Here is a 23973-nt window from a genome sequence, read left to right on the forward strand (position 1 = left end):
CTGCTTGACTAGAATTACCCCTTTAGAGCACTGTTATAAACCATATTAGAGTAGTAACATTTTAAAATTAAATAGTCAGACCTAAGAACTGTCTGCCTTCAGATCTTACCTAAGTTATTAAATGATCAGGACCAAAGTCTAGAAATGATCTATCCAGCATCAGGTCAGATTCATTTCTACCACAACATATTTTCCCTCGCTTTATTTCTTTTTAGGGATACACTTGATAGAGGCTATAATCAACTCCAGCTGGGAGACTTCTATTTTTTCATTTTGTTTATTTATTTTAACTCATTGGGTATTTCTGTGGTGATATGAGCACTTGAGCATCATCACAGCAATATGGAAAATGTAATAAGTAACACCAATAAGCAAAATTACTGTTTTGTGTTTTAATACATAAGTTTTTTAATCACCTTCTTTTGGACCTTGGATTTTTTGTTTCCATGTTTACTTTCACTAAATAGATGAATAAATCATGAACAGAAAATACACTGTATATTTTACAGATATTAAGCCAGGAGAATAAGATTTTGCAGATGTGCTATAGTAATTATTGAACATGAATACGCAAGTAATTACTATGTTAAATACCTTATTCAAGTAGAGTACAAATTAAAGCTATCCTAGTTTGTCTGAAATCCATAGTTTGTTCTGAACTGGCAATTTTAGTTTTTTTCTTTTATTTTCTTTTTTAACAAAAGGCATTCATTTTCAATGTTCCAAGTGAGCTATCTACTAAATCTACTAAATAGAAAAAGATGAAATTGAAATGGACGAACTAGAAACAGACCAGTTAAACTAGATTTATGTCTAATACAGGATGAATAAGGTACAGTAACAAGTGGTAGATAATCTTTTTTTCCATTTTGAATGTCTCCCATTAATAAAAAGATAGAAAAGTTATACTCTGTCTGACTAAATTGAATAACAGTCATTTTAGATGGAACACATTCCATTTCAGGGGAGAAAAAAAAAAAAAAAAGTAGAATTAGAGGAAACAGACACAAACTGAAGCATCAAAAATTCCTTCTTCTTTCCTTCCCGAGAATATTAATCTATTTTCTGTTGACTCTTCCATTCATAATTACCTGCAGAAAGTGGGTTATCTTAAATGATAGGGACTGAATCTTCCTCTTTAAATATCCTAAAATATAAAATTCTGTTATTTCTTATAGACTGAGTCACTAGGTTATTAGCCAAAAAAAAAAAGATATATCTGCCTTCATTGTAGCAGTAAAAGAAGATAAGTTCTAAGTAAAAGAAGATAAGTAAAAGAAGATATTGAGGCCCTTCATGGATCCAAAGCAAATGAGAAGTAGGCACAAGGCTTTTCTGAATTTATCAGACTAGCCATTTCTGCGCAAGATCAGAAGCCAACTTAAGAAAAATAATGCAATTGCTGACTGCAAGAGTAGATGGCAGCTGAGGATTTAAATGTTGTACTTTGACTAACGGATCAGTTAGGTACCTGATCTACCTGTGATACAGATGACATTTAGGAAAAGAGGTGATGGATATACAATTTAATTTCAGTAATTTTAGATGGGTAGATTTGGGAGAAGTGCCATAAAAATTTAATGCAATTATAATAATCTGTAATAAGTATATCTGCATTACAATTTATCTTAAAATAATGCAATGTTACTTTCTTCAGCATTTTGCTTTTAAACAGCTGATAGAGATCTAAGAAGTGTAGAGGAGAATTTATAAACTTTCTTGACTAGAGAAAAAGTAAGTACAAAATGCTAGAATGAAAGTTACCCTAAAAATAATAAACCAATTGCATATGGAGAATGATGTTGCTTATTTAGCCTTTTAAAAGTTAGTCACTTATTTAAAAAAATAAAGTCAATAGACTTCCTTGATATTTGACAGAGAAACAGAGAAAGGTTATTTCCAGAGAACACTTCTCTCAGATGTCTTAGGACTGCATTGACAAAAAAGAGTGAAGTAAGGGACCAGATCAAGTCGAATGAGATAGGTTAGACCTATCCAGTTATGCAAGATAAATAAGGTGACAGACAAGAACAATGATTTGAAATAAATTCATCCAGAGTAATATGATATCAATTCCTCTGAACTGATGAGAGAGAGAGACAAATCAGCTGAAATAATTTATCTGTTAGAAGCTGCCTTTCTGCACTATTCACAATTTTCAGGAGAGCTTTCAACTGCAACGGCAGGATATTTCCTTGCATGTAAAAAATACTTCGTTTCATGAAAAATTAAAAAAAAAAAAAACATTACCCTCCCTGCTTTTTAGAACAACAACAAAAAATCATCAGTTCTGCAACCTTGTATGTGTAGGGCACTCCTCAATTTATTTAATATCCATTAAATTGGATAAAGATGTGAACTTCAACTTCATTCACACTAACAAATTCTAAGATATATACATATGATTGTACAAGAGAGTTTTTCAAGAACTCATTCATTAAGTACACCAAAATAGCAAGGATAAAAAGCTAAAGTAGTACATCTACATGAAAGAACAAATCTTAAAGCTCTACAATATTGAGGCCTTGTTTCCGGGAACTATTTCTGTGAGTAGTATGAAAGAATAACTTCTGCTAAGATTAAAATTAAAAAAAAAAAAAAAAAAACACTTACAAAGTGAAAAGAAAAAGAAAGGTATGGATTTTAGAAAACAACTGCTCTGTAGCAAAATGTATGTTTTCTAGATTGAATTTTGATTCTTTTTTTTTATTTCTAGCCTACTGCAATATTTAAGAAAATCCTGCAGTCCATTTCCTTTGGGTTTGGCATTTTTTCAAAGGCAGGAAACAGACTTATGAGCATGCATGTAAGTATTACAAACTTACTTCAGAATCAAGTTATATCCAAGCTTCAGACTTGGTCAGAAGTCTGTTTGGTTTCATGAAAATATATAAAGGCAGTGGATTTAAGACTGAAGATTCTTTTGGATATATTTTTAGATCTAAGGTACTAGGAGAAAGGTATTCTGATTAAACATGTAAAGGTTCACGGTACTATACAACTATAAAGTGCAAACCCAATTTTACTCATATATTTTACTTCCTCTCTTTTTTTTCTTTTACATTGTTTTTCTTTCTTCTCTCTTTTTTTTTTTTTTTTTTTTTGTGCAACTGTTTAGTTCTGTACAGCTGTCTCTTCAATAAAAGAGTTCTATACTTTGTGTACACTGAGCATGTACTAACTTCACTGCATTAATATACAACTGAAGAAGTAACCAGAAAGCTGCAGGCAAGCAAGCTGTTAAGTTAAGACCCCAGATGGCCCATACAGGAAAAAAAGAGCCTTCCATGACAGGGAAGTGTTTGGACATGTGAGAGCTGATTAACTTTATTTATTGCAGAAAATGGTAACCAGATCATCACATTAATGAGTGGAATTCTACAGCGAAGGGAAAATCCTGTTACCACATGGAAATTATAATCATTGATGCTTCAGAGAATCTACTGCCTCTTATCATCTTATCATGGGATAAGCAGGGACCTCATTCAGGACTTTGTGACTTTTTATAATACTGTAACACACAGTTCATGTCACATGGATTTAGCTATTGTGTGCCTATGGTGCTGTAGAGAAACATATGTAAAGCAGCTAAAAAAGAAATACAGAAGCTGTTATCCCTAAAAGAATGGTTAGGTAATAGTTAATACACAACTTCACTAAAGATAGTCCATGAATGAACATGGTATAATTGTCCTTTAGCGGACAAGAGAACAATACTTACATTCATATATGATTCATTATTGCTGATAGAACACTTGAAATAAGGTAAGTTACTATACATTTATAATTTAAAGCATTATGACTCACAAGCATTGGTTCTAATTTAAGAATATATTTTTAAACTATCTGAAGGGACTAAAACAACTAAGAGCAATCATGACTTTCAATGAGAGAAAACAAGCAGAAGACTGAGCTCTATGTTACCACTCCTTTCCTCCATCTAATAGGAGAGCTGGGCCTGTTCAGACTGATGAAGAGAAGGCAAAGGGGGAGGTATGATAAGTGTCTATAAATACCTCAAGTGAGGGAGCAAGGAGGTTGGGGCTGGCTTCTATTCAGTGGTGGCCACTGACAGAACTAGAAGAAACAGACAAAAACTGAAGCATCAAAACTTCCACGGGAACTTAAGGAAAAAATTCTTAACAGTAGGAGTGACAGAGCACTGGAACAGGCTGCCCAGGGAGGTGGTGGTATCTCCTTCTCTGGAGGTCTTCAAAACCCTCCTGGCTGCAATCCAGTATAACATGCTCTAGGTGACCCTGTATGTGTAGGGGGGTTGGACTAGATGATCTCTAAAGGGCCCTTCCAACCTTAAGAATTCTGTGATTCTATGATTTCAAAAAGTGTGGTATGGTTCAATAGTTGCCATAAAGCATGCAGGAGAAGGAAATCAGCTTAGCAGATGTTCTCATATTATTTTACCCCTTCTAATTATAAATAAATTAACCTAGAGAGGAATCTCTGCATTTCTTGAGACCTTACAAATCCCTGTTCCTGATAGTTCCTTGCTTCAGCACAAAAGTGAATTTAATAATATCTCAAACTTAATAATGGCATAAATTTGATAGCATCAGCAACAGCATTGCTCTGTTCCTCATGTGTCTATATTCTGTGTGAATAACCTATAGGAAATTTTCATGTTTTTCTGTTGACAATTTAGCAGAAACTATTTTGGTAAGAGAGATCTTTGAATTTATTACTGTAAGTATAAATCCAGAGGAAAGAGATTTTGGTGCTGAAAAAAAAAGAGTTTTCGGATACAGTTCAATAATCTGATCTAACATCAATTTAGGTAGCTGTAGAATTTACAACACAACTCTCTAGGAGTTAAATGCACAAGGAACATTTATTAAGGGGTTAAGAAAAAGCAAACAATAAACCTATTGTCATTATTAAAGTGTATAAGTTTCACTTGATGCAATTATTTTGTTAAAAAATATTCTTTTAGAACTTCATTCATCATCAGATATAGGATTATGATAAATATAATACATGAAGGGCTGAACCATTTTTTTCTGATAAATATTTATCTTCATGTCATCTGGCCACATCTATGTCCTTTCTTGAAGCTAAATTTTCAAACTCTATTTTTCCTAATCTTTTACTACATCACTGAAATGCAGTTTCTAGGGAACAGGAGTGCAACAATTCTTCAGAATGTATTGTTTTGGTAATAAAATAAAATGAAACAGACTCTCACATTTTCAGAAAACTGTCAGGCGGCCTACAATGAAAAATAATAGAGTTTGTAGAGCTTAATTAGCTTAATTACAATGTTTAATAAATGAGACACCTACCTTTAGTGACAACGAGATTGTGTCACTGATCTGTCTATAGGATTTTTCATTTTTCCTCCCCTTTTTTATGATAGTGTACAAAATTTTAATTCTACATGAGGTTTATTCAAACACAGTCAGAGAACTTTCTCTGTATTCACACCAGATTTTCTCACTCTGCAAATAACAATACTAAAACTTCTTTATATAAAAAGAAAAAAAAAAAAAGAGTATGAGCAAGGAACCAAAATATAGAAGGAGAGTTGTTAAACTTCCAAAGCAATCTTCATTAAAGGACTAGATTTTAGGTCAGCAGAATAGCTGTTAGAGTTCTCACATACAGGTCATCTCAATTAAAGACAAATATAATACACCCTGAATCTCAGAACATATATGTAGGCAATATGGCTGACTTGGCGGTGGGGTTGCTTCTGAGGAGATAGATTGTATTGCTCAGTATCAAGAGAAAAAGAAATATCTGAACATGTCCACCTAGACCAAGAAGGTCTAACAGACCAAGAAGACTGAAATTTTCAGGCTGTAGCACTTATAGTTTTTCACCACTTCAAGGAGGTGACATTTAAATTTTTCAGTGTCATTAAATAAGACATTTTCCTTCACTTCTAACACAGATTTAGTACCTAAAATTCTAATAAGGTCCAGGTTGTAAACAACTTCACATTAGATATAGCTCCAGATAAAGTTTATTGTTGCCTCTTTTGAGTTTGCTTTGACACATTGATGTTGAAAACTACAAAGATGCAAAAAGATAAGAGAGGATTTATTGATTCATAATGTTTTTGACTATGCTTATTGAGATACAAAGTATTCTGCTTTGGACTAGTACATGACAAGGTTATCTCAGCTTTGCTTTAAAGCCAAAGGAAAAACAACTTTCTGTTGGTTCCAAATATACCTCTAAGCCCTCAAAGCAGAAGCAACTTGCTTGTAAACCTCATTATACAACATTCTAAGATGAAAGAAAAATCTCTACAGACACCATGTGATGTTCACTTAAGCTCTTAATGAAGAATCCTCAGATCTTCCTCTTGTTGTGAACTTTAAAGGCACAGGAACCTGCAGCACAACACAGTACTCGGCAAATCAAATTTGACTCTGATAAGAAATATCCAGACTGCCAGTGCAATCTTGGATTCAGCGGATGCTTTAGCAGATGCATCTGGTTATTAGTGAGAACAGATCTCAAGGACCAAGGGCAATTCATTTTCAGAGTAATTTTTGATTTCTGTGAGAAAAGTGTTTTTAGATAATTAATGCATCCTCCTTCTTATTGCCAGTAAATATCATTTCCTCCAAATATTAATAGAACAGACTAAGAATGGAACTTGTAATAAAGAGTATTTTAATTTGAAGTGAGGTGAAGTATGAAAACTGCTTCAATGTTTTGTAAAAAGATATGTATCCACTTCTGTAACTAAAGGTATTCTGACAGAAAGATTTACAATTCAAGAGATTTTTAAAGCAAATAGCCTTGTTCAGTCTCAAGAGCCCAAAATCTGTATTGTGCTTTCTGGGAAATAAATGTATTTTACCAATTTGAACAATGAAAGAACAAAATCAAAGCCAATGATTTCCACCTCCCCATCCCAGTATTCTGTCTTAACACATGTTCCTCACTATAGCTTGCTCAGAAAAAAATATTCACTATCAGCAACTGTGAGCTCTCAGATAGACAAATTCTGTTATCCAAATTCTATTATCTGTGGCCAGTTCAACACCATTCTGTCATGCAATTTTCAAGTCTTCCCTCTCCTTATATCATAATTTCTTCAGAATTTATCCCCTTGACTGATGAAACAAAACCTAAAATTCTTCAGTAGTAGTTCCTGAGCGGATAAGCACTTGTGTTTCCTTCTCAAGAAAGAAACAACAGCAAGAACAAATCTAAACTGACGAACTAGTCCCAGAACGAGAAATTTCCTGAACAAATATTCATACTCTGGAGAGTTGGTAGCATTTGGTTTGTTTACTATTGAAATGGTCCAAAAGCACCATTTACACCCATGTACAATATAGTGATCACCCAGGGAATCAGTTCTTGACTCTTAAACACAGCAGTGGATCTGCTCCATTCAGAGAGAAAGAAGTGCCATATTCTATTTTAAAACCAATAAAATCCTAATCACTTACTGCAATTTCACAGATGGCTATCTATCTGTAATTTTTTTAACTGTTGTTAAAGCCACTCTGTCATAACTGGAGTCATGAAAACCACCTTATTCTAATTTTCTGAAAGCTTGGTAGACTCAATATTCTTAGTACAGACAAAGTGTACTGAGGCACTTTCTTTCCCACAGGAAAATTTTCCACTCACACTTCGATGTCAACTAACCTTCACATCTCCTACTTCCCTATTGATTTGCAACAACTTGGTCTTGTTGTGTCTGATGAAGCAATTTGGTTCAATGACATCATTTCCTCTTCAAAAAAATCTGTGCAGTAAAATGGCAGTTTCCTATACCTTCAGTAGAAAGGCTGTAGGCAAATTACAGAAACAAATGTGTAGTCATCAGCTATATGTATATATGAAGAAGACTGTTCCTTTCACACTGAATGATTATCTATGTAAAATTATGCAAACTACATCTGGTTTTGATTTTTTTAAGCAAATGAGGAGCTGTTCTTGGTCTCACAAAAAAAAAAAAAAAAATCAAAATATAAAGTAATTATTATGGAAACATTTAACCATTCTGTAATTCTGTGATTCTGTGATATAGAGTGTTTAATATGGAAAAGAGGGTGAAATTAGTCATCTCTTAAATTATGATCCAAATTTGTATTTACAAATCAATAATTAGATAATGAACATCAGATACTAGAATATTAGACAATATCAGGACAGAATATGTTTGGAGGGTTTTTTTTTTTTTTGCTTTCATTGAGCTACTAAACTATTAAACCATTGGTGAGTAATTTGCATTTTACTTGGATTTCATTTTGCGATTTTTCAGGTTGTAATATTAAGAGGTTTCTCTTCCTATAAATAAATTTGCTTAAGTTAAATCAATACAACAGAGTAAACAATACAGTAAACTGGGAGACTGTCAGAAAGAGAAAGAATGAGTAACAATTTCTTACACTAACTATTCTAAGAGAGAATAGTATTTTAGAATCAGGAATTCATTCTACTGAATCTCATTCATTTGCCCATACTCATTCATTTGCCCATAGCAAAACTGCCAAATAATGTCAGTAAGTTACATTCACATCAAGGATAAGATTCAAATGCTTCAGTAAACAAAAAAGGGCCAGGACTCAGGCCCATAGTTGCCCACACTATGAAACTTAAGTTGGCTTTGGCCTGTCTTCACAATCACATTAACAATTAATTAGCAATTTTTAATTAATAAATTAACAATGTCTTAAAGAGTGCTCAAATAGACCACCACCAAAGATAACTCAGACCATAACTTTGAGGATTTCAAGTACACATCAATGAGAATAAAAAAAAAAAGGAGAATCTTTTGGAAGATGTTGTTTGATCGAGGTACAAGTAATTTTTCATTATGTAGGCAAAGCTGACAGTTTTGCTGTGTCAGTCTGCTTATTTCCCATATGAGTGCAGGAAGTCAAACATAAGTGAATTAAAAAAAAGAAAAAAGACTAAGTGATTCTACTTTAAATAGTAGTGATTTTCCCCTAAATGTCTAAAAGTTGCTATTATAGTGGGAACTTAAAATCTTATCTCAAATTTAGAAACCAAAATTTTATGTTGGGGGACGACAACATAAAACATTTTTAAAATTGAAGTGACTTTAACAGTGTCAGTTACATCAATGTCCTTAGATTTTTCAGTGTTTATCCTTGATTAACTTTTGCTCAGTTTTAATGATTCAGCTGACCAATTTACTCAACTGCATCCTTCAATTTAAAATTTCTGCAAAAATTCTAACATCTAAAAATGTCAGGAATGTCACATACTTTCAACAAAATATGCAAACACTGCAACTCTTTAGTTGCCTGCACCTGCCACCCTAATTTAATAAAAAAAAAAAAAAAAAAAAATTATTGGACTGATAAAATGTGAAAAAAAATGACAAGTTGCACAGCAGATAACATAGCAACATCTGTCCTGCTGGTGGAAGATAAATGTATTCAAGCTCTAATATGATCAAGCAGGATCAAGAAGTCACGTGAGCAATGCAAAATGGTAGACTACTTTTGTTGATAGTTATTTTGTTCTTAATGTTTGAAAGACAGGAATTTGTAATTGCTAGCTTATCACTTAGCCACTCAGCATCACTATTCTTTTGCTGGAAATCACCAGTTCAGTATCAAAGTTTTGAACAAAGTCCAATTCACACTGGAATGTGAACTTTCTCTCTTATTTGAAAGAGATTTTTTTTTTTTTTTAAATGTTAACTTCAGTGGTAATATGAAAGAAAAGGAATTCTTCATAGCCTTTCAGCCAATGAATCAAAACAAGACAAATGTTTCTAATATTTCTCATTAAATTAGTCATTTTTTCCAGTAGGTTAGAAATGTTTATATTAGTCTACATACAACTAATCAGCAGCCATGCATAGGATCTCCCTATAGTCATTCTCTAGTGTATAGATGTATGAAAACTGTCTAATGCTTTAATAGCAATGACAATTTTTACAAGATTCTTCTAATCTACTTGCAGCCATCTACATATTAAACATCTAGAAGAAGCCTAGATACTAATTTAGGCTTCTATATAGACAAATGGTAAGAAAATATAATACTAATAATTTGAATGACTATATGTAGTTTTCAGGTATTTACTGACACAATTCCATCACTAATTTCAACACATTTAAAGATAACAAACAGCATCCCAAATCAAGTCTTTTTATAGCTCTAGCATTTGTAAGGGATGTTGACAATATTGTGAGGTTTATTCCACTAAACATTAATGCATTAAAGTTATCAAATTGATTCTGTATGTTAAAAGGGAAAACTGAAGAATGAAAATCAAGACTAAAAATCTTAATCATTTTTGAAACTCTTAAGAAATCTAGAATGTATTATAAATTATTTAGGAATCCACTTTATCTTGAAAATAAGTACAGGAACAGATTTTAAGCTTAATAAGAATGTAAAACAAAAAAAAAGACTCATTACTGCTTATGCGATGAGCCTGGTAATTTCTCTTTCCCTTCAATATCTCTTTCATCTTTGATCACAATCACCATTTTTATGATTAAAAATACAGTAACTGAGGGTTCCTAGTCTTCTTCATTATGAACAGGCTGTACAAGCTAAATTCACGTTAATTTTAGTTTTCTTGCATGAGCCTGCTGTAGGCGGAATTTCAGTGCTTCCTCTACTATTTTCTGATTTTATTGGTGGACACCTGATTAGAATACCATTGCTGAATTTCATCTACAGTAAAATATATCAAGTGTTTCTACACTTCAACAAAAGCTGCATAAGAAATATTAGATGTAGCTATAAACTAAAACTGTTGTCATTTTCCAACACAAATACATATCAGCAGTTCAACTCAAAAAAAGCACTTGAAAGGTGACTACTGCATAGGCTTCATTAAAAGTTCAAATGTCAAAGACACTGTTCTCAGAGCTCCTTGGCTAAATATGTTAGGTATAGCGTATTTAAAAAAAACAGAGTTAGATGGCCGTCCTGGCACATCACAGAAAATGTCTGGCAACAGTATTTCTTTCTCATGGAAAATTCTTTAAGGAATGTGTGCGTGTGTCTTTTTTCTTCTTCCTTTTTTTTTTTTTAAAAAAAGTGAAAATAGATTGATAAGTACATGAAGTTTCTGTCAGACATCTAATACAGATTTCCTAGAGCTTTGGAAGATTCTCTTTATGTTAAGGAAAGTAAATGAGTTATATTAAAAAAAAAAAAAAAAAAAAAGGAGAAAGGGGATGAGCACATGTGCAAATGAAGGAGAAAGACAATGACAGAGAGTCAGAGGCAGAACAGATTTCTACCTTGCTACCAGCCTTCTGTTGCACAAGAAAGTGAAACTTCTTTAAATTCTTTAAAGAAAAAACATCATGTCTTCATATGTCTCCAGAATATTTCATTTTTTTAGAGCTCAAGGAAGGGGAACTGATTTCAGTTATTAAATGATAAGATAGACTGCTCAAATGCAGACATTTCAAGATGTTTACTATAAGTACAAAATGCCTGGTTTCTTACTAGAAATAATAAATTACTAATAATATGTATTAAAATAATTAAAACTCTCTTGCTGTCTTCCAATCACAATAATTCACAAAAAAAATACATAATTGCTTATCTGAGTTGTCAATTATCTTTGGATAGATACACATTCTGAGAATTTAATCCAAATTCAGCATAAAAGAACATATAATTTCTTACATCACTATTATTATGAATGATGATCCTGGAATGTTGTATGTGAAAAAATCATAACTTTCTATACAAGAAAATGATGACTACATAAAACAACCATTTATATATCTGAATAAAGAAAAAAACTGCTAGGAAATATATTGCTTGCCTTGGTCCAATATGTTCAGGGACATATAATCCTCCGATCAATACTCTCATCCATAAAATGAGCTTAAAATATTTTTGTAAAAATGAGTAATTCATCTTGTCCAGATTAAGGATCTTGAACAGTGAAATATGCTTAAGAATCATCCATATCAAATACCACTTACGTAATTATTACTGTAGATGTGTTGCTAAAAGGATAGCTTAACTGATCTTGACAAGCATTCCATTGAGAGCAATGAATAACTCTGGAGAAGAAATGCAACTGTGTAATAGGACTGTAGGTGGTGTTCAGGGCAATCCTGGCATTGGAAACATTTCTCATACACAAAGCAATGTTAATGCAGTTAGACAACACCTCGGTAGTATCATATATAAATTGACAAGGCGGAACCAAGCATTCACCTCTGCTAATGAATGGTGGCTTTCAAACTGCTTCACTGGGCATGAACTCAGCTCTGAGGGTTGTTCATGTTGCAGGTTCTCATCTCACACAAGGCTGCCTAAACCGAGAGACAGTTCAGGCTGCAGAATGCTTCTGAGTCACATTCCCAGGATGAGTCACAGATCTGCAAAATTTCTGTGCCTAGTTGGTGATATTAGCTTTGAAGAGCAAGACAATTTTCAGTGTTTTATCAGCCTCTGCCAGTAGTACTTTTTTCTCAGAGGTACCCTCAATTTTCTGAACAAACCCTAACTCTTAGATCTGGTTTTCTAGGGAATCCTGTTTAGAGCTGAAGGAATCTCTGTGATCTAGTTCACTTCCCTTTCTCCTCCTGCTCAGGATTTAAAGACATAAGGTAAAAAAGGTTGAAGACAGAAGAACAATATCAAAACTATTACTGTCCTGTCTTCTGGGAAAAAACAGCAGAAAAAAAGGGGAAATTGCTAAGGGTAGATAGAAATTAGATCATGTATTTTCACACAGAATCACAGAATGGTTAAGGTTGGATGGAATATCTAGAGATCATTTAATCCAACCCCTCTGCTCAAGCAGAGACACCCAGAGCATGTGGCACAGGGTGGCATCCAGGCGGGTTTTGAAGATCTCCAGAGAAGGAGACTCCAAAACCTCCCTGGGCAGCCTGTTCCACTGCTCTGTCACCCTCACAATAAAGTACTTATTCACAGAGAGATGGAACTGCCTGTGCTTTAACATATACCCATTTCCCCTTATCCTGTCACTGGCCACCACTGAGATGAAGAGTTTGGCCCCTTCCTCCCTACCTTCTCCCCTCAGGTATTTGTACATGTTGATAAGATCCCCTCTCAACCTTCTCTTCTCCAGGCTAAACAGGCCTAGCGCACTCAATCTTTCCTCATAAAATAGACGTCTGAGTCCCTTAATCATCTTTGTTGCCCTCCACTGGCCTCTTCCTAGAAGTTCCACATCCCTCTTGTACTGGGTAGTCCAGAACAGCACACAGTACCCCAGGTGCAGCCCCACTAGGACTGAGTAGAGGGGCAAGACCCTCTCCTTTAAACTTCTGGCAACACTCCTGTTGATGCAGGCCAGGATCCCATTGGCCTTCTTGGACATGAGGGCACATCTTCCTCCTCAAATAGGAGGAAAAGTGCTCAGAACCCAAAGCTCAAGTATTGTCTCACAACCAATCCTCTCAGCTTTGGCACTAAAGGCCAAGGAGAGGCCAGAAAGTGTATCGTACAGCAGAAGTAAAGGGCTTACCAGTTAACAAAAAACCTACAAGAGTACATTAGGACAAGTTAACTCAGGAAGTAACAGCTATTACATTGTTGTGGACTTTCTTATCCTTAAATATCCAAATGTCTAGGCAAGAGAATTCACTTCCCAAACGGTGCTGATTCACAGTGGTTTTCACACTTAGTTGGTGATACAAAATCACCTTGCCATGGAAAGGGGCACTCTGCTTCTCTCGCATCCATTCTCGCATTGTAGCAGTTATAGCACCTTTTTTTTTCACAAATGAAAATTAAAACTGAAACAACAAAAAGAGATCCATTTTCAGTTGGATCAGAAATTTGGACTGAATTCTAATACTGCTCTATGACTCCTCAAGACAACAAACCTTGAAGTTAAAGGCAGAAGAAGTTACACTACTCACAGCTAGGCTAGACTAAGCTGAGGCCAAAACAACAAACCAATAAAGCTAATGAGAGATATGACCAGAATCCATTTAAAGGGATTAGTGTATAAACTTCAACTGTCTTCAAAAAGATCCTACTTTTCTCATCTTCAGCGATATCACTAAATATTCTCCAAAATGAAAGACAGAATGGGTTTCCAAAATAGTATTCCAGGCATTAAGATTATAATAGCAATAATAATTTAATATTTAATAAAATAATAATATTTATAATAGCAATAATCTCTTTTGCACCATGTACATTTTTTAGATTTTGTTTGTTTGTTTGTTTGTTTACAAGTCTCAGCATAACTCAAGACTTAAATTATAGTCTGGATAAGATTAACTCTTCTAGGAGAAATGTATAGTTAATTAAACACTCTGTTCTCTAGCTTCTTGTATCTTCTGTGATAGGTGTCACTATGTTTGAAAATATCTTATACTTTCAGAAACATCACCATTATTCAGATAAAATCCATGAAGAATCATTGTGAATCATTAATGTGTGAACATTAATTAAAGCATACTATAGTAGGACATAATTTTGAAAAATAACACAAATGTCAACGTACTCCTGGTATGTTCATTCTATTATTAGAATCACCCAAGTAAATACTGGGGAACCATAAATCCAGATGGGACTACAGGTTACACAGTTTAGCCTCCTTGTGAGTTCTCTGTGAATATTAGAATAGCTCTTTTCTCTATGCATATTTTGGGGTAAAGGCAGAAACGGATGAGGAACTGTGAAAAATATTAATTCAAATAATCTAAAGACAAAGGGAACATTTCCTCATGTCAATTTTTAATTTGTTTTTTGATGTCTCTCTTCATTTTCTTTTTAAAAATAACTAGTAAGGGCACAATTTATATGTGAAATATTTTAATATCGTAATTAATGTGAATGACTAATCTTGTTTTCACTGGAAACTTACATATACTTCTTTGCAAGGGTCCTAAAAAGCATTTATTTGTATGTGTAGAATGCACATGCAAAGTGCAGGAGATGGGTAAAAATGATAAATATGAGTCTTGTAATAATTTTGTAGCATAACTATTCATGAATATTGTGTGAAAGCCAGCAACTTATTAAGGGCGCTTACAATTTGGATATATACAGTAATGCAATTAAAATCTGTATGGAAATGAAAAGTCAGCTAACTTTCTACATGCAACCTTTTCAGAAGAGAAGGAAGAGGAAAGGAGAATGGAAATATTTCATCTATTTTCATCTCAATGCCTCAGCTCTGAAAGGCAACAAGCAACCAAACATATGCTCTTGTTTATGGTAGGAACACTAATAGTTCTGACAACCCCACAGAACGAGGAAGTGTCAAGACAGCATAAAATCATTTCAGTCACTTTGTCTTAGTAACTAGAGAGTTTGGTTGGAACGAGGTCCATTATGTGAATTTGTTCTGCTTTGTGACTCCAGATTCAAAGAAAGTCACTGACAGTAGCTGTATTATATAAAAAGCTCAGAAGCACTGTTTCCTTCATCTTTGCTTCACACCAACTGAATGGTTGATACCCACTGCCAAATTTCATGGCACTAAATTCAAGGGTCAGTGTGTTTGTGAATGTACAACCAGGTGCATACCAATGTTCCACACACACTTTTTGTTTGTTAAACAGGCAAATGTTATTTAACTATTATAACCTACAAACGAGGGTTTGAGATTATTGAGACTGTAATGATTTCATGCATCTCATCGTCACTCGTCATAGCACCTTTGCTGTTATTCTGTCATTTATGTCATGTGTTCTGACATTTATATTCCAGTTGCAAGCAGTGGGAAAGTTACCCTACAATTCAGTTTTAATTAATTAATTAATTAATTTTAAATTATTCCTGAGATTTTCCAATGTACCGTTACAGAATTGTGGTGACAATTTGGAAGGAGGTAGACACAGGGGACTGAATTGTTTTTCCTCTCTCCAAATACAATGAGGAAGGCTGTAATGGGAAGGGAAGGGAAGGGAAGGGAAGGGAAGGGAAGGGAAGGGAAGGGAAGGGAAGGAGAAGGGAAGTTGTCAGAATGGATCTTTGTAGAAAAAAAAAATTAGTGGAGGAAAAAAAAAAAAAGAAAAACAGTACTGTAGATGCATTAAAATGCATCCTGAAAATGAAAGGAATGACAAAAATAAATTGGGAAAAAAATTATCCGATAAAACTTAGGAGAAGGAGTCAGGATTCCTGAGTTAGTCCTCTGTGTGACCTTGCAAAAGATGGATTTCCTCTTAATGCTCCAGCTTCCTTTTCAGCTAAACAAGCATATGAAATATATAGCTCTCACAGAGAGCTGAATACATGTTCAATTTTTGGTACAGATGTAATGACACTAAGTTGCTGCTATTAGAGAGAGAAAAATGGCCTTGTTTTTCATAAGTGCTTATACTGGTAACCCTGGGAAAACTACTATTGTGCCTGGTACTGACACTGAAAGGTACAGAAATGAAAAATCATGAAAAAAAGCAAAAGTATGCAACAACTTCAAAAACTACCTGTGCAAAAATAATTTACAAATTGAAGACTACAAGTAAACAAATGTGCTGTAGTAATTTCTTTGTGGGTGAGGACAAGTAAAAGAAGATTAGGCTTAATATTGCTTTTCTTAATTGCAGAATGTCAATCAGAAATAAACCAGACACTGATATTTTAAAAAACAGACCAAGAGACTGTGGAGAGCAGAGATAATGAAAAATATGAGCTTTTTGATATCAAAGCAGTCTTGTATGCAACAAGTACCCTTCCTTCCTCCCTTCCTCCCTTCCTCCCTTCCTCCCTTCCTCCCTTCCTCCCTTCCTCCCTTTCTTCCCTTCCTTCCCTTCCTTCCTTCCACCTGGGGAGGAATAACCCCAGGCACCAGGACAGATTAGAGGTTGACCTGATGGAAAGCACCTCCACGGAGAGCGACATGGGAGTCCCGGTTGACACCAAGTTAACCATGAGTGAGCAGTGTGCCCTCGTGGCCAAGAAGGCCAATGGGATCCTGGCCTGCATCAGGAGGAGTGTTGTCAGCAGGTCAAGGGAGGGGATTCTGCCCCTCTRCTCAGCTCTGGTGAGGCCGCACCTGGAGTACTGTGTGCAGTTCTGGGCTCCCCAGTATAAGAGGGACGTGGAGCATCTCGAGAGGGTCCAGAGAAGAGCAACCAGGATGATAAGGGAATGGAACATCTCTCATACGAAGAGAGGCTGAGTGAGCTGGGCCTGTTTTCTCTGGAGAAGAGAAGGCTCAGAGGGGATATGATTAATATGTATAAGTTCAGGAAGGGAGAATGCAGGGAGGAAGGGGACAGGCTGTTTTCACTGGTGGCCAGCGATAGGACGAGGGGTAATGGCTACAAGCTGGAGCACAGGAAGTTCCATCTCCTTGTGAGGAGGAACTTCTTTACTGTTAGTGTGACAGAGCAGTGGAACAGGCTGCCCAGGGAGGTTGTGGAGTCTCCTACTCTGGAGGTCTTCAAAACCCGCCTGGATGCCGCCCTGTGTCACATGCTGTAGGTGTGCCTGCTTGAGCAGGAAGGTTGGACTAGATGATCTCTAGAGGTCCCTTCCAACCTTAAATATTCTGTGATTCCTTCCTTCCTTCCTTCCTTCCTTCCTTCCTTCCTTCCTTCCTTCCTTCCTTCCTTCCTTCCTTCCTTCTTCTTTCTCTCTCTCTCTCTCTCTCTCTCTCTCTCTTTTGTTTTCTTTTTTTTATTTATTCAAAAGAGAAAGGAATAAAGACTTGAAAACTGACTTGAAATATAGTAATTCTTATTTTTTATTTGGAATCCTGAGAACAGCAATGAAATGGTCAAGAGTCAAGACTCATTTTCATTATTGATTTCATGAAGGAAAATATTTAGAAAACCATTTGGGGAAAAAAAAAAAAAAAAAAAAAAAAGGAAAAAAAGAAATTCAGCAACTTGAGAAACACATCAGGACCATAACTCTATGAGCAGATATGCTTTATTTCCACATCTTTTAATTGCAGTTCTTGGATAATACCAAGGCTTTTTTGTTGCTGTAAATTAAAGGACCCCACTTGTTTCTAGAGACTGCAGGTACAGACCTACTAGTCATGTAAGACTTTTGAAAAGTTACTTCCTTTGAATGATCAAACTAAGTAAACAGCTCTTAAAAAAAGCTGAAAATATCCTTTCTTTTCTAGTTGCTAAAGGATCTATAACATCATATTTCTCAGGCTACAAAGAGACAGAGGAAAATTTGAAGTATCTATAATGAACCTCCGGAGAAAACATTTTGTTAAAAATCTGTTAAAAACATTTTGTTAAAACAATGTTTTTTTATCAAATCTATTTGACTGAGTTGATTCACAAAGATGACAGTATGCTTAAAGCGTATATAGGTGCTCTCTAAGTTTTCATGCCAGCAGGTGTTAATCATGCAGTTAACATGTATGTTTGATTCCCACTTAAATTTTCCTTCAAAAATGTTGTTCTTTTGTTCTAGCATCACCACAGTTCTGGCCAGGGTCCAGAGTTTTGTAAAGAAAAATATAAACAGACTTCTATAGATAATTTTTGCAGGTATTATTGTCAGTCTTATGGCAGTTACTGAGCCTCACTGTGATTGGAACTAATAACTATTACCAAGATATGAGAATTTCATTTAAAATTAGGAAACCATCTGGTGCCTTCATTTCATGTTGTAACATAATGCCACTGTTTTGTTACATCCAGTCTCATTATAACAAGACAAAGTAACTGATAAAAAAATATACACACAGGATGTGTACAGACAAAATTATATTCTCACTCATTTTTATGCAACTTCCCAGAAGTCATACTTGCATAGATTTTTTCTGTAGAAAGGGACTACTAAAATCTAACTTGAGCTCCTGTGCAGTGAAAGTCATATAATTCATTGAGTAGCCTTTCCAATAAAAACATAACATTTGTTTGGGCTATGCTATATCCATTCTTCTCATTATGGCTATGTGTGACAGCTGGATCCAGGACGTCTGCAGATGAGTTCTACTAGTCATTAATTACTCTCACTCTTAAAAATATGCACCTTATTTCTAATGTGAATTTTATGATTTCTATCTTTGAAACACTAGATCTCATTATGCCTTTTTCTGCTAGATTAAACAGCTATCTATTGTCAAAACTCTCCTTCCTGTTAAGGAAATTATGGACTATGATCAAGTCACCTCTTAACCTTCTCTTCAAGAGATTGAACAGATGATCATCTTTAGCTTCTAACTGTAAGGCTAACTACCAGATCTCCAGTCATTCTCTCACCTTTTACAAACTTTTAAACATATCTTGAAGTGTGGTCACCAGAACTTGGCAGATTATTTCATTAATGACCTCTCCTAATTGGTATTCCCTTGTTTATATATAAAATGATTTAATAGCTGCTGTTTCAAAACCTCCTTCAGCAGTTTAAAGCTCAAGTATTTACTTCATTTTTATACACAATGCAGAAAAAGGTACACAGCACTTTGTGTTTTCTATATTATCTACATTCAATGTCACTTCTACGTATTAAGATTTTTTTTGTTTTTATCTTCCTTTATCAATTGTCTGTATTTTAGTGTTCTTATATTATTAATAATAATTATGAGTTGTTCAATTCTTCTAATGTCCTCTAAAGCAATCCAATTTACAGTCTTATTTTAATTATTTTCTTCATACAAGAAAAGAGTATTTCTGAAACAATTTATTTATGCATACAAAATGTACATTTGTTTATACATATAAGTACACATAAGGTACATTGATCAGTTATAGCATTCTGTTTTCTGATAATTAAATTATAGGACACCAATCAACCTAATTAGATAAAAATGCCCAATTTTATCAGAAAAAATTGCTGTGATAGAATGTATCTAATTTTTTTAATGAAAGATACATTTAATTAAATTGTATTCCCTATAGAGCTAGCTCTAGCAAATATGTACATCAATCCAGATCTAATTTATAACGGGAAAATGCTTCATAAGCTAAATGAATCAAATTAAATTATACAATTTTAATTTTTCTTTTCTTGTAATTTTTGCTTATTTGTTTGCTACAATGGTTATAACTACTTCTAGTGATGAAGCTATTACAGGTACTTATTTTGTACTTATAGGTACAAAATATTACTAATTAATTTGCCTGCTATTTAGAAAAAATAGTAAATTGTAAACAGAAAAGTATTAGGAATCAGTTGATTGATAGTTTTAACAGAAATACTTAACTACAGGTACATTTGTATGGCCCAGAATAATTACTATTATCTGTTGACAAACAAATTCCATCAAATATATTTATTCAATAGAAAAAAAACTAAATTTGACCTCAAATTCAACATCCAAATAAAAGCAAACGCACAAACAAAAAATATTTGTTTTGTTTTGATTTCTCTCATAATTAAGTAGAAATATTCAGAATGTACTAAAAGCAGTTATGTACCAAATTGTACATTCTGACAACATGAATCTCTTATATCTAAGTCTAGTCTAGTTCAAATGCATATACTGCTAAAACAAAGGCCTTCCTATCCAGGATGCACAATTGCTACTTTTTTATGGTAAGTCTTCTCTAGGTCTTGGATACAATATGCTAGGCAAATGCAAAATATATTTAGATAAATAGAAAGAGGAAGAGAAGTGCAAGGAAAAAGTATGCAGAAAAGGGAAAAGAATAGGGAACAGCATATTAATATACAAAGGAGAAAAAACAATCCAGAAAAAAAAAAAAAAGAAATATCATGCTTTCTAGAAAAAAAGAAAATCCAAAAGCATGTGCACACATGTGCATACACAAAAGTGGAGAAAAATTTAGAAAATCAAGGGGAAAGGAAAAGGAAAATAAAACGCTAAGAAGATACAGAGAAATGAATTTCTAGCTACTAAACTGAAAGACATAGTAAAAAAATCTTCCTAATATTTTAGAGCCAATATGAAAGAGAACAAGTTCAAAGTCTTCTATGAGACAAAAGTTAAATTAAAGCCCTGTATTGTTTTCTGGTAGCTCAACAAATACCTTGTGTCATCTCTTTATGGATTAAGGCATTATTGATTTTCCTTCTTTTAAAAATCTTACTCTCTAAGCTTTGAATGTTGCTTAATTGAATCTTTTCAAATATTTTCTGTCATCATAAGACTTCTAATTGATTACTTACTTGTATTAATTTCCTCACCTCCTTTTCCAAGAAATATTCTGAGGAAGATATTCAGAACCCTCCTAACATATGCTCAAAGGTAACATGTAAACATCTTCAGGTATCAAACATCAATCGATTTTTACTTACCAGCAGAAGTTGAAAGAGCTATTATTATTCTAAAAAAAGCATGTGTTTGGATTGTCACTAAAGCCATAAGATTAAGTAGTGTATATTAGCTTTGGTATCTGAACAAATTTTGGGCTCTTTGCATCTGATGAGCACTGACTACATGTTTCTCAATTTCTGGACCAACTTACAACCTATCTTGAGCCTCAGTTTATCTGATTTCAAGCACCAAAGTAACAGTCACTTCAAACTTTTATTGTACAACATAGCAACACATAAAAGCAGAATATACTAGCTAAACATCTTCAAAGCAGTCAAATTTGGGGAACAACTCTCTCCATGAAAGATTTGAGACTTATCTGAGCTATCAAAGATGAGAAGATAGATAACAAACCTGCCTTTGTCCCTCACATGTACTTCTTACTAATTTAAGCCAAATGAAACACTTGGTGAAGGTAGGAAAGAAATATTATTCTCTCATACAGCTGCATATTTCTATATATTTCAAATTGAATGACCTAAATACAGGTTAAAAAGAATAGAAAATTTGAAAAGATCTGAGTTTGTTTTATAGATTTATGGATTTTCTCTAAAACATGAAGTCCAAAAGAATTTTCTCATCCAAGGCACTGATATTATAAATGTGATCTCCTTGCTCAAGCAAAGACAAACAGATGATTTAATTAAGTATAATGCCATAGAACCAATCCCATAAGTCACACACTGACAAAACTCATTCTTCTATACAGCAAAGGGAGATTTGTCTCAGTAGAGTATTCAGGTTTTCTCGACCTATTACAGTACTGTATATTCAGTTCTTTAAGCAAAAAGTAATCAGAAAAGAAATGTCTTTTATTTGCCATGTAAGACTCTACACTTGCTTTCTTTGCTATTTTGCAAATCATCAAAGAAGTGCTTTTCAACTGTTTTTGACAACAGAGGAATCATATTCTTTAATAAACACTTTCCACCCACAGTCATGATTATGAAATCTTTGCAAAGAGAACATAGGGCTTACCTTGAAGAAAGTCATAGTTGCTCCATCTTCAACTGCTCCATACTCTATCTTTGTCTGCTTGGCCAAATCATCTGCAGAATCAATAGGGGATTCCATACGTTCGACTGTCAGAAAGGCGGCTAGATTAGCAGTGTACGAGGAAATGATGATAAGTGTGAAAAACCACCAAATGCCTCCCACTATCCTGGTGGAGAGGGCTTTGGGCATGAGCTCAGAACCTAACGGAAACCAGGGGAGAAAGGTGAAACCAGTGCACAGAAAACAGTAAGAGTTCAGCACTTTTTGCCACAGTGGTGAGAAGGAATCACTGTGCAAAAAAATCCTTCAAGCTATAGACTAACAGTCTGCTTGTACAAACACACATAAATTAAAATTAAGAACTAATTACAGTTATAGAGACTTATCTTTTTGGAACTGTGGGAATCAAAGGATAGTAATGGGAGATGAATGTCTTTTAAAAAAAATCTACACCAATAAGAAAGAGCAGATACTTGAACTGACTTTCCAGACAAACTTGTGGCTGGATTTAACCTCTAAGTTAATACTAATGTAGAAATACTTACACAGCTGTTTATCTTTGAAGCACTAAGCAAATATTAATTAATGTTTTAGAAATATTAATGTTTTAGAAATATTAATGTTTTAGAAAAACTTGTTTGATTATATCAAACAAGCTATTGTTAAAAGAAGCAGATATGACAGAGTATTTCATATCTGAAATACATAATATAAAATGCATTAGGAATATAAAGATATCCTGGACTTTTGCCATTTACCAGTTAGGAATTGTTTATTGAATACTTGGATAAAACAAAACAAAGCAAAACAAATATCTCCCATCTCTATAGTTAGTCCCACAGTTTCAGATAACATAGGTGGCTATGCCACGCATTTAATTTGATAGAGCAGGAATGATAATACTAGATTGCTATGCATAAACTAGAAAAAGATAGATTATAATGCATTGCTGGAGTTGCCTGATCATGGTACTAAAGAATGGAGGGGATACAGTACTGCATATAGTACATGGCAATTTGCATAATTATTAAAGTTAATTTAGAGTCTAATGAGACAAAGTGAAGCATATAAACTCCTCTCATGCTTAATTATTAAAAATAGGAAAAATCAATTTCAATGTAATTTACAACCACAAATATTTATTGTAAATGAATATGTATGAACTTTTTTTGTCATAGTATTGAGTGAAATGAAACTGTTAATGATGTGGCATAAACAATTGCAAGCTTTATTGGAAAAAAAATACATAAAATTTTTGAAAGGTATTCAAAAAATTGATTTCAAAGAAACGTTTTTACCATATCCACTATATCACTGTATCAAAGCAGTCACTTTTTGTTAACTGATTACTATATACTTTTTTAAGTCTCCTGGGTAAAATGGAATGAAGGCAAGATGGACTATTTTCTTCCTGTTAAATTGTAGCATTTTTATTGAATTATTTAAGGAACTGGTCCAGCAAGGTAACACATCTTTAAATAAATGAAAGATTATGCCAAACTTTCAATGTCAATGCCTAAAAAAAAAAAAAGAGGAAAAATCAAAGAAAAAGAAAAAAGACGTGGTATCATAACTGGACTATTATATTCAAAAACAGCCCATCTTACCCTGCAGTTCATCTTACCCTTGCTGTTTCAAACAAAAAAAGCTGACAGACTTGGACATGACAGCCAACTCCAGCGCCAGACTCTGCCTAGAATTCTGCAAGGAAAAAAGTAGAAAAGTACCTTTCTGATGTAGTTGCTCCTAGGCCCTGTTAGTCAGACACTTAGACACCATAACACTAACGTATTTCCCAATAAGCCCACCAGCATCAACTGTTGTTTTGTTGTTGTTGTTTTTTTAATT

The 23973-nt window shown here is 34.0% G+C and overlaps 1 protein-coding gene across 1 annotated transcript in view; it reads right to left on the minus strand.

Moving 5' to 3' along the window:
- LOC112954242 (glutamate receptor ionotropic, kainate 2) overlaps positions 1-23973 on the minus strand; it is a gene marked incomplete at its 5' end in the record, with an annotated part of 134542 nt that overhangs the window by 68457 nt on the left and 42112 nt on the right. Inside the window, one exon of the mRNA XM_026047383.1 lies at positions 22108-22325. Coding sequence (XP_025903168.1) covers positions 22108-22325 — 218 coding nt within the window. The remainder of the gene's footprint in view (positions 1-22107; positions 22326-23973) is intronic.

This window comes from Nothoprocta perdicaria, unplaced genomic scaffold, assembly GCF_003342845.1.
Source record: "Nothoprocta perdicaria isolate Ctin4 unplaced genomic scaffold, notPer1 scaffold_498, whole genome shotgun sequence".
Lineage (NCBI taxonomy): Eukaryota > Metazoa > Chordata > Aves > Tinamiformes > Tinamidae > Nothoprocta > Nothoprocta perdicaria.